The sequence below is a fragment of the Zea mays genome, chromosome 5, assembly GCF_902167145.1.
Source record: "Zea mays cultivar B73 chromosome 5, Zm-B73-REFERENCE-NAM-5.0, whole genome shotgun sequence".
Lineage (NCBI taxonomy): Eukaryota > Viridiplantae > Streptophyta > Magnoliopsida > Poales > Poaceae > Zea > Zea mays.
In genome coordinates, this window is record NC_050100.1 from 11,996,447 (window position 1) to 12,007,709 (window position 11,263).

An 11,263-nucleotide genomic window follows, 5' to 3' on the forward strand; every position below is an offset into this window, starting at 1 on the left:
ACCATAAGATCTAACTAGAGGCATACAGTGAAAAAAAAACTTCCAATATATGGACAAAATAAACAAACCATCTCCTGGCTCGGGTTGCTATCTGGATGCCGCTAAAATACCCCCAAGTCGCTAAATTTACTTCCAGCGTCCTTGCACTAGTGTCTAGTGTGGCACCACGGGGGTGCATCATCGGCCGCATAATCTGAAGAATGTCGCGCTTTGGTCCGTTCCGTCCATTTCAGTTTCAGGTTGCCCAGCCTCCTTTCTCCCGAACCAGATTCATTGATGATCCTGTCCGCCACCACTGACGAGGGCGCGTAGGTTTGCTGCTCGTCAAGGTGGCCCGCCTATCTGGAGTTATGGACAGAGTCAGGTGCACATGGATCAAGCAAGCTAGTGTGGTGTAGTACACTACTGTATGAAGAATTGAAGACTCGTTTGTTCCACTTGCACCGCACGGGTCTAGGTCTAGCTAGCTCCCGCACACCTGCGTTTGCTTGCTTTATGGTGCGGCGGGACAGCTAGAACAGACGTCGATCTCCTGACGTTCTCTCTCGTCCTTTCAATTTTGAAGGATAATTAAGAAAAACACTGTCTCAACTCTTGAACCTAAATCAAATAAACTTATTTGAGATCGTTCTATCTCATTCTATCTCGTCATTGTAACCAAACACATCCTTAAATCCTGTGCCAGGCCAGTCCATCCTCCCGTCCGCGGCGAGGGTCAGGGCGCTCACCAGTCACCCACCAACGGGAACTGCTGAAGAACGCGGACTGCAATAAACGCAACAAGAAAGTTTTTCCAAGGCTTGTGGCTCCCCACCCCCGTCCTCTCTCGTCCTCGTTGGTCAGTGGGTGGGGGTGGCTATGGCTTGCTTCCTCGCTCGCAGCTCGATCGGTGTCACTGTGGGGCTAGCTAACTAACTATGTACTCCTATTCAGTAGCGTTAGTTCACACGGCGTAAGCGCTTGCTTGTCCCTGGGCCATTTGACCGTGCCATGGCCACTATATACGCTAGAAACGAGAGTTTGGTTATCGTCGTGTGCAGGGGTACTTGGGTTCGCCTATAAAAAGCGGTTCTTGGTGCGCTCTACAGCTCACTTCTAGAGTTTAGCTATAGCCTCACTGCTAGAGCGCCGCCATGGCTCAGGTAAGGGGCAGTGCTCGTGGCACTGGCAGTGGCAGCAGCGCCGCCGCGCTGGCGCTGGTCCTCCTGTGCGCGCTCCTCCGCGGCGAGTTCGCCGAGTCGGCGGTGTACACGGTCGGCGACCGCGGCGGGTGGAGCTTCAACACCGCCAGCTGGCCCAACGGCAAGCGTTTCCGCGCCGGCGACGTCCTCGGTGACCAGTGATGCATCCCATTTTCCATGGATGGCTGCGTACGTAGCCCAGCTTAATCTGACCCTCTGATGGTGTGCACGCGCGCGCGCGTTCATGGCTTCATGCAGTGTTCAGGTACGACGCCAGGGCGCACAACGTGGTGCCCGTGAGCGCGGCGGGGTACAGCTCGTGCAGCGCGCCCGAGGGCGCCAGGGCGCTCGCCACCGGGAACGACCGCGTCACGCTGAGGCGCGGCGCCAACTACTTCATCTGCAGCTTCCCAGGCCACTGCCAGGCCGGCATGAAGGTCGCCGTCACCGCCGCCTAGGCACTGCAGGGCGGCCAATCAGCCGGCGGAGAGCGCCGCGCTCACGGAGTAGTAAAGCACGTAGCTAATTAGACGGTGCTGCCCTTGTTGTTCAATAATATCGTCTGTCGTCCCGTACTTCATAACCTGCGCGGCGTGTTAGTAGTTGTTTGGTGGTGTTTGGCGACTGGCACTATAAAGAAGGGTCAGATCGAGTGATGTACTTGCTACCAATAAAGGTATACGGTTTGTGTGTTCACTCGATGTTATATATACGTCGCCCTATTCCAAACCTATAGAGAGCTAATGGCTAATAAGTTGTAAGTTAGGTTGAGAAGTATAATTAATAATTAGCTAGTCCAACGACTGACCCATTCAGTCATTCTAAAATTCTCAGCTAAATTTAGTGTCTAACTATTAAATTTAGAGGTTTAGAACAAGATCTAAGTGGTGCTTGTTTAAGCTCTACAAAACAAAAATAAAAAATTACGATTCCAATGTTGGGTGCGAGGATGACGTTGAATTGTAAACACAACCTCAGACTATCCATAACGGTTCCCTCTACGTCATCCCTATATACCTAATTTTTTCTCTATCCTCTAAAGATTCCATCCCCTGAATCATGTTTCTTGTGGGATCCTGTTTTATCCGAGTTGAACCCTATTTATTCCACATTTAAAAAACCCTATTTATTCCACATTTAAAAAAAATGCGGGATGGACCCAATATATATTAGTGTATTAGCTAAAGCCGTATATCCTTATGTGATAAATTATAGCACAAGAAATCATTCTAGCCATTGGACGTCTTCAATGAAAAGTAGCCAAAAGGCTCAAATAACATTGACCATAGCTTTATACACGCCACTAGCAAACTAACAACAATAAAACATTGCTCTTTTATACTTAATTGTTTCGTAGTGTTATCCTCCCAGTCAATCACGTACTAGTTATCTATTAATATTAAACTTAATATTTTCGTTCTCGTTCGTTTTTCATACACCTGTTTATCCTACTTCATTCCCGACTATTTCAAATCCGTTACCAGTGAAAAAAAATGCGAAAACGGAAAGGGATTTTCCCATCCGTTTCGGTTCGTCCTTGTGCCTATCAGCATGCTCCTCCACGGCGAGCTCGCCGGGTCGACGGTGTACACGGTCGGTGGAACTTCAGCTCCGCCAACTGGCCAAAGGGCAAGCGCCATAACTCGTCATTACATAAGTGACAACAAAAAAATCATCGTAAAGGACCAGCTTTATCAATGTGTGTTCCCTAATAATTTGTATAATAACACTACAGATCGAACACGCTTATGTGTTATGTCCATCATCTATTCGTCTGCATCACAGCAGCAGAGCGAGCGACGCTGTGAAATTTGTTCACAGAACGGAGTCATCAAAGCTCCAAGCTCGGGTATTATTACTGGTTACGGGCAGCCGTGAACCTCCTCTGGGAAGGCGTTGCCCTTCTGCTCACAACATGCTTGCGCGCACCCTCGTACGGCAAGACCTCGTCGTCCTCGTCTTGCTTGGTGCTTCTACGCTTGGTGGTAACAAGAATATCATCCAGACCGTCAGAGCCTCTGCTCTTGGCAGTGGTGGTTCTCTGGTCCGGTTTCGACCTCATGCTTGCCCCACGCTTCTGGAACCAGGCATTGTCATCATCGTCATCGCTCTTCTGATCAATATAGTCGAATCTTCTAAACTTGCCAGCCCCTCTGGTTTTTCTCAGTCCCCGCTGACTATCTCGGGTATCATCCTCGGGGCGGTCCTGATTGCACTTCTTGCAGATAGCGTTGCGTCGGAAGTTAACAAAGTCGCATCTGTAAAGGGAGGCAGTGTCTGATTAGCATGTGAAGACTTGAGAAGGTAGCATAGAAGATTAAATTGCCACATACGAGGGGCACTCCCACTCTCCAGGATTGAGTTGCCTCTTCGGGTGAGGTTCTTCACATTTAAAACATATCTTGTTGCGAGAGAAGTTCATAAACTGACACCTAGAAGGCACAGACAGGGTGATGCAAATCAAACGGTGCTGGAAAGAAATGGAAAAAGAATGGTATAATGTAAGGTGCAAGTTACTGTGTGCAGATCCAATCGCCCATTTTCATTGCATCCACGGCCGCTTCTATCTTCTTTGGTCCATCTGCTTTGCATTCGAGACAGTGACGATTGCGAGCAAAATTTAAGAAGTTACAGCTGCAAAAGATGAGGGGAGTTTTAGAACATAATAGCACACAAAATGGCACTACCTTGGTATGATAGTATTAAGAAAAAGTGTAGAATGATCATACAAAGAAGTATCATAAATATTGGTTTTGAGGATACTGTCATCATCTACAATGAGGATTTACACATCAAGATATCGCCCATGGATTTTAAGTTGACTTGAAACAGTTTTGGTTATGTACTTCACCATCTAAGATTTTTGCATCATCTATGGACATTAGGTCGAAAATTCTCTAAATACTAGACACGGTTGTACACATACTTCCAACACGGATGAAACTTGGTTCAAACCTATAAACATATACTGTAACCTTACAAGAAAATATAATTGAGTGAAAGTGTGAAGTTCAGTATAATACCTAACAATGCTATGCAAGAATGCTTCAGTATTGAAATTATATAAGATGACATGGAAACAGCTTGTGTTGTTGATGAAAAGTTCCAATGCGTCAATTTGTTAGGGTGCATTTCAGCTGTGAAAAATCTGACACAGAAGGTACGCTCTCCTTTTTCTCAAAAGTAAAAGGAAAGTATATAGGAACCAACAGAAAAGTTCGATGAGAATGCTAAAAAAACTGTGTCCTGCAGAGCTTTAGAATCAATCTTGATTCGATTGGCCACAACCATTAAAAAGGTCAACACTTCCTTATGGAGCTATGGATATCAAGTTATCAACAATCCAAAGCATTATTACAAATGATGGCTATAAATATGGCCTATGTCGTGGTGAAGTAAAATGTCATGATCTTCTATATGTTGCAAATACATAGTGTACAATAACAGCTCAACAGCGGATTCAAATCCATGCAGAAATAACTCATGCCCACGGGGGACGGAGCAGTTTTCATGACCTTTCTCGAAGGGGGCTCCGATTGAGGGGGCGGGTCTTTTCCCTACCGGTCGAGTTTTTTTATTGTCGCTAGCTTTTACTTTCCATAAGCCGAGAGAAATCATAAACAACATCATAAACATAAACCATCATTCCTTCCCTCCCATGAATGTGTCATAAGACTCAACTTGCATAACATAAAGAACTTACTTAGTGCACAACCAGTCACCCTTCTTCATTTCAACTGCAGTCGTTTCTCTCCCCTTCCCCACTGAGCCCTGAGCCTTCCTAGCAACTTGAAATGCAGGTTTCGGAAGAGATGGATCGATTGTTGTGTCACTAAATTCAGTAAGCTTTGAGAGAAGCTTTTTTGCAGATTCTTGCACACTTTCTTCGATAACAGAGTTATCTCCTGAATGGTTTTTATCCATTGCATAACTTAACAGTATACGAACAACATCAACAGTCCTAACTTCAACCTCACCCTTTGGAGTGACATAAGCTCTATCACAAGATGCCTTAAATTTGCAAATGCTGCATGCCTGGTATTAGGGCACAATACAGTGATATTATTATTCTGTAGTTAAATTATAAAGTAAAATAGGAAAGCTATTATATATTTAGAAATGACAGCTAAGCTTACATCTTCTTCTTTGACCTGCACGTACTCTCTCAACCTTTTTGCAGAATAGACGGGCTTCCGATTGTTATTAGGACAGCCAGACATAACAATAGCTTGAATATCCTGCTTGGGAAGCAAGCTGCAGCGGTGAAGCACTCAAATAAAGATCCAGTTTAGCCAGAAGATATACAATGCTTGCTGCCGTGCCAGGTCATGGGCATGAAAACCCAGTTCATGACACAAGCACTAAAGACAACCATGACCCAAATGTTGATATTTTAAACAATGTTACAGTTTATATGGGTAACTTTCAATTCCATGTCAATCAGCAGTTGGCAGTTATGAAAAAAAAGGTGGGGTGGGGGCATAATTCAACTAACATAGTTATTGAGCGTTCTACCAAACATGAGTATATGTAGGACAGAAATTTAGTAGATATCCTTCAGTCGACTGAGTAAAAAATGAAGGAAGCGTTGATATAATGGAAGGCATGCAAGTGGATAATTATTGGCTATCACACTCAGGATCCTGTTTCATGAGAACACCAAAAGGCCTAGTTAGCAATTTGCGGCTGCATCTCCACTAAATAAGTGGCATGATTATTCGTGCAGCATCCGAAAAACTGAAATCCGAGATCCATGTATCCTAAATATTACATAATAAAGTACGCGACCGAGAAATTTGATTCCTCTATAGAGGGAAAGAGGAAAAGAGTCGCAAGGTTTCTTCCACCTGAGGAGATCGAAGCGGTCTCGCCCAAATTTGAGGCACGCATTCTTCACCCTGTTCTCGTCCTTGAGAAAATGATAGATATCTTCCGAGGTCACCGCGCTATCCTCCGCATCCACCACCGTATTACCGGAAGCAGCCGTTGCTGCGTTCTCAGATGCAGTTGCTGGATCCCCATCTCCGGCGGCTCCCTCGCCAGAACTCACGCTGGAGGGCAAACCTTGCTCGAAGTACCCCTTGGCCCGCAGCTTATCAAGGAAGTTGCCCCACTCCGGCCACGGGTGTCCGGAGGATACAGCCGCCTCGGCAGGGTCGGCGGCGACATCGACAAACTCGGGGACAGCAGAGCAGAAGCGGAGGGAGTGGAGCGACCCCGGGTGGCAGCGGGAGGCGGTGGGAAGTAGGGAGCTGGACGCGAGGCGGCAGGAGCGGAGGAAAGAGGAGCTCAGAGTGAGGTATAGGAGCCTGGAGGAGCAGGCAGCCATGGCGAACGAGTAGCGGCGGCCGTAAAGATCAAGCGAACGTGTAGCGGGGGAGGATTAGGGTTTAAGGGTTCTTTGTACGCATGGCAACGAAGAATTCCTCGTTAGCAATAGCTCGTCATTTCCGTCCGGACGAAAAAAAAATCCACTGGAATCCACACATAGCCTCATGAGGGCTAGTTTGGAAATTTAAATCTCTCTAAGGATTGAAAGAAATTGGAGAAAAAATTAGTTCATTTTCACCTTGTTGGAAGCCAAAAATAGGCTTCGCGGACGGTTCGGCCAGCCAAAAAAGGACTCGCGGACGGTCCGGCCTTAAGGGCATGTACAGTGGTGTTTAATGTGGAGTCTCTTAAGGTATTTAAGGGGGTTATTTGCAAAAAAATCTTAGAGTCGTCTCTCCGTGAAGAGACGCCTCTGGCTCGTAAACCAAGTAGCAACAGACGCCTCACTTCCCACTGTACGAATTTGTCGTCTGTTCTATCGATCTGATGCTATACAAATACATTTAATTCTGTATTTATTAATAGACTACGTTTATAGACACTCCATTGTACAATAGAGTCTCTTAGTTGTCTCCTGTGCTTGGAGAACCGTTTTGGTGTCTCTCCACTGTACATGCCCTAACGTCGGACGGTCCGCGGTCCGGACTGTCCGCGGTGGTGGCGCGGACGGTCCGCGCGTGCGCAGAGACAGTTAGGGTTTCTAGATTCTCACAGGATTTGTTACCTAAAACTATGGGATTGACTCGGAAATCAGTTCGAAGTGGATCCAGACCTCCCTTTTATATAGATAAAGGGCTACGGCCGATTGAACCCCCAACAATCGATCAAATCAAGTCTATTTCTCGTTTTTACCTTACACATTAGGGGTAGTTCTAGTTTAGCCCTAGTTTAGTATTCTAATTCCCAAATTCTCTCTTCGACTCTACATCGATTAGAGGAGTCTAGGTCGGCCTACCGAGCCTAGACAACCTTTAGGATCTCTCCTCCCCGACGGGGTCCCTCCCGAGAGCGAGATACAGGCGCCGCCGGTGACCTTCGCCGCCCCTGCGCACGCGTGGACCGTCCGGCCGTCAGGCAGGGAACGCCAGCCCCTGTACCAGGTCGCGGACCGTCCGCGCCTCTGCAGAGGGCACCGCCGCCGGTTCTCATGCAGTATTTGGCGCCTGAAAAAGGCGTCAACACACCTCAATCCCCTCCAATCCCGAAGGGGATTTGAGAACATTTCTTCTATATCCTTTTTCCATGGAGATAAATTTCCAACGAAGATTCCATCCCAGCTTAAATTGTAACTAAGGCGTGTCCTTTCTTATTAAAGCAAAATATTATCACTTATACACATTATTAAATGTAAGAATTTTTTATATGTATAACAATATAAATACATATGTAGAATATGTGATCTCTTGACTAGGTAATTATTTATATTTATCATCAACTATAACACGAAAACATCGTCGCGTGCAAGTTTAACAGGTCCCCGCGGGAAACGGGGATGTGAAATGTTTTCTCGTTCTTGTTTACCTTTCGGGGGAGGATTTTTTTCCCGTTATATCCTCTCGGGGAAGAAACTTCTTCATCTCCATCCTCTAGAGAAATTCCCCGTAAGGAATCGAGGATCGAGTCTCCATTGTCATCTCTAGTTTTTTATGTTATACTGCTATGCCTATCTCCATGAGCTTATAAATGTGTCCTAAGAATTAAAGATAAATATATTTTATAAAAATTAGGGTACTAAGAGCAACACCAAAGGATGTTAAAAAACCCCCAAAAGATGGTTATTAGGGCAGGTTAAAAAAAATTAGAGGTGCTTTTATCGGGTATACTCCAACAAATTCTTTAAATAAATGCTAAAAACTGAAAAGTGGACCAAATTAAAACAACACATCTATTCTACATGCATGTGCCGACCGGTTAAAAGGCTCCAGCAGGAAAAAAGGGTGGTCTCGTATTGGTGGAGTCTCCACACGTAAATACGAGGGAGAAGAGAACACAAATGCGGGACACAGAAATTTTAGTAAAACGTTTTCTTCCCTAATATTGATTTTCGGGTTAGTTTAGGGTTTCTTTTGGAGTTGCTTTAATAGAAAATTAAGTTCTGATAGTAAAGCTTTAAATTAAATGATTAACCAAAATATGTTAATCTACTTCGATAGTTTGGAAAGGAAAGTTTTGTGAAGATGGGATGATCACTTGAAGATGGGTTGATGAACCACAATCTCTAGTCGCTGGCTAGCCCTGGCCGAACAAGCGAAACAACAAGTTGCTACATGATGGCTGTGGCTGAATGGATGCGTATAGCGCTGGCTAAATCATTTTACGTGCATTGAGTGAGATTAGTGAAATTAAATCTCAAGTAAGTTATTTTTTTTTAAATTTTTTTCAATCACATTCAATTTATGTGTTATAGAAAAACGAAACAAGACCTTACGAAAATGTACCATCTCTCGAATAAACTAGAGTTAACTAAATTATATGATTACTAGGTGAGTGTCCGTGCGTTGCAACGGAACACAAACTATTCGTTAAAATATTAGCCCACAATGATTACAGTAAAAAAACAACACATAATTTATAATCAACATCGTGGTCCTCTGCAGAGACAATGTTTGAGAGAGCTTATGCTAACAAGACAAAAAATCTAAAAGATAATTATTTATACGCAGATGTTCTTCTAATAGTATTTCACATGTCCTATGTAATGAAAACCATCAATTGTCACTATTTAAGTATTCCTTGTGATTTAATCTTCTCCCATACATCTAGCAAACCTTGTATGCATAGATGAAAAGCAAAGGAGACAAAATTGGCAGAGATATATACTTGTAGTTCTATTGTAATTTCTCAAACAAATGGCACAAGCGAGTACACATTTATTAATATAGTAGAAAAATAACACAAAAAATAGCCAAAGAAGGAAAGAAAAAGAAAAACAAATAAAAACTACCAATAGCACCCAAAATAAACTAAGTACTTTGCAATATGAAAATATGGATTCCATTGCACGTAAACCTTTCTATCTAAAGAAATTCTGATCTGATGAAAGAGTGGAACATAGGTACATAACCTGACCTGAAACCATACTCATAACTCTCAGTTTATCAGGTGAGCGGTCAGTACAATGATAGAACCAAAATCAGAATTAGCTTATTATGGGTATCAAAACAACAATCACCGTCACCTTGTTCACGCTACATCAGCCAGAGGGCGGCAACATCGTAGCATACTCGGGGTAGTAGAAGCAGCACGCGGGAATCGACTCCACAACGGGCAGCAGGGACCCGACCTTGTAATGTCCCTCATTTCTAAATGATGAATGTGACAACCTTTTATTGCAGCATAGAAAATAGTTTGAAAGCAGCACAAAAAAGCTAATACATATAAAAGAGTTAACACTATAGATTAAGTAGGTTACAATTTGATTTGGTAGATGTCGGTGTTTTGGGTCTGACCGCACACCCGGGGTTGCCCCTCAAGGTGTTTTTAGGAGTAGGACGGTGTCGACGACTGTAGCAAAATGGTTCGTGCCGATCGCACGAGGGACAATGGACAAGATTTGCAGGTTCGGGCCGCTTAGAGATGCGTAACACCCTACGTCCTGATGAGTGTTCGAGTATGGTTACAGGAGGACTCTCTGAGTTGAAAGCACAGAGAGTTTACATGGGTGGCTAAGTAAAGTAGGGTCGATCGATCTGAAGGGGTGCCCCCTAGGCCTTATATACTCGACCGTGGGGCAGTACATGTGATATGATAACGTCAAGTAGCTAAAAGATAGTGAACCTCTTGAGCTTATCCCTACGTAACCCTCGCCGACTTATCCTCGCATGGCTCCGCTGCATGGGGGCTTCAGCGCGGGAAAGTCGGGTCTCTGTTGCGATTTATTCGTTCGACGTTGTGGGCCGTCCGGGTTTGCACCAATCCAGTCTCACGTCTTCTCTTCTTTGTCGGTTGTCTTTCCCTAGGCCCACGAAAGAATGACCTTACGAATTATTGGGCCCTTGGGCCTTTCGTGAGGCCTTTTACTTCTTTAGTGGACCCAGGGGATATCTATCCCCCACAAGCCCCCGATCTTTGGGTTGATTTAGAGGTAATCAACTCAAAGATCCAAGGTCCAAAAATGACTCCCTGCTGTCTTCTCTTGCTCTGATCACTCGTTCGACCAAAGTTTAGTTTTGTGCCTGTGCCTTAGAGGTCGGCATTTTGGATTGTAAGATTCTGGACTTCATTGGGTGCACCGGAGGTGCACCCAATGGGTGTAGCCCCCGACCTTTGAGTAGATTTTAGAAGATAATCTACTCGAAGGTCTTCTCCAAAGATTATCTCCATTCGCGCTCCTGCATCTCGGTTGAGGATTGATCTTTTCAATCTTGTCCCACACCTTAGAAGTCGGCGCTATATCGGTTTAGAATGATACTCCATGGGGTGCACCGGAGGTGCACCCAATGGGTGTAGCCCCCGACCTTCAAATGGATTTTTTAAGGATAATCCATTCGAAGGTCTTTCTTTTGAAAAAATTGGCATGAAGCTATTCGCATTATGCTTTGGAGGTCAGCATTATGTCATCAAAATTTTGCTGCAGAGGTCAGCATATATTTTGTCTTTAGCAGCCGAGTTTGCAATCCGTCCATATCTTGCTAGGTAATGCAATTTATTTGCTTCTGCAACTTGATTGGACGTTTGATGGACGTTCTGTGTCTAGTCCTCACATCGCTTCTGTCGGTCATATCTTGTACTTTGCTGGCTATATTTGGCTT

The 11,263-nt window shown here is 44.6% G+C and overlaps 2 protein-coding genes across 2 annotated transcripts; one reads left to right on the plus strand and one right to left on the minus strand.

Annotated features, from left to right (window-relative positions):
• Window positions 1–1,090: 1,090 nt before the first annotated feature.
• On the plus strand, window positions 1,091–1,877 carry LOC100280893 (chemocyanin). The gene is made up of 2 exons (NM_001153813.1): window positions 1,091–1,332; window positions 1,440–1,877. Exons 1-2 carry the CDS (start codon window positions 1,134–1,136, stop codon window positions 1,637–1,639), a joined length of 399 nt encoding a protein of 132 aa, NP_001147285.1. The 5' UTR covers window positions 1,091–1,133; the 3' UTR covers window positions 1,640–1,877.
• Window positions 1,878–2,853: 976 nt separating this feature from the next.
• Window positions 2,854–6,610, minus strand: LOC100276543 (uncharacterized). Its single transcript, NM_001150306.2, has 6 exons — window positions 6,029–6,610; window positions 5,318–5,435; window positions 4,885–5,216; window positions 3,699–3,815; window positions 3,515–3,613; window positions 2,854–3,439 (listed from the first exon to the last, which is right to left on the minus strand). Exons 1-6 carry the CDS (start codon window positions 6,508–6,510, stop codon window positions 3,037–3,039), a joined length of 1,551 nt encoding a protein of 516 aa, NP_001143778.1. The 5' UTR covers window positions 6,511–6,610; the 3' UTR covers window positions 2,854–3,036.
• Between the last annotated feature and the right edge of the window lie 4,653 nt (window positions 6,611–11,263).

Coding starts and splice junctions, on each gene's coding strand:
- LOC100280893 (NM_001153813.1), top strand. CDS start 1,134: ATGGCTCAGGTAAGGGGCAGTGCTCGTGGCACTGGCAGTGGCAGCAGC. Junction 1,333..1,439: donor CCGCGCCGGCGACGTCCTCG/GTGACCAGTGAT, acceptor GGCTTCATGCAG/TGTTCAGGTACGACGCCAGG.
- LOC100276543 (NM_001150306.2), bottom strand. CDS start 6,510: ATGGCTGCCTGCTCCTCCAGGCTCCTATACCTCACTCTGAGCTCCTCT. Junction 3,816..4,884: donor GGTGACTGGTTGTGCACTAA/GTAAGTTCTTTA, acceptor CATCTTTTGCAG/CTGTAACTTCTTAAATTTTG. Junction 3,440..3,514: donor GGAGAGTGGGAGTGCCCCTC/GTATGTGGCAAT, acceptor CTCCCTTTACAG/ATGCGACTTTGTTAACTTCC.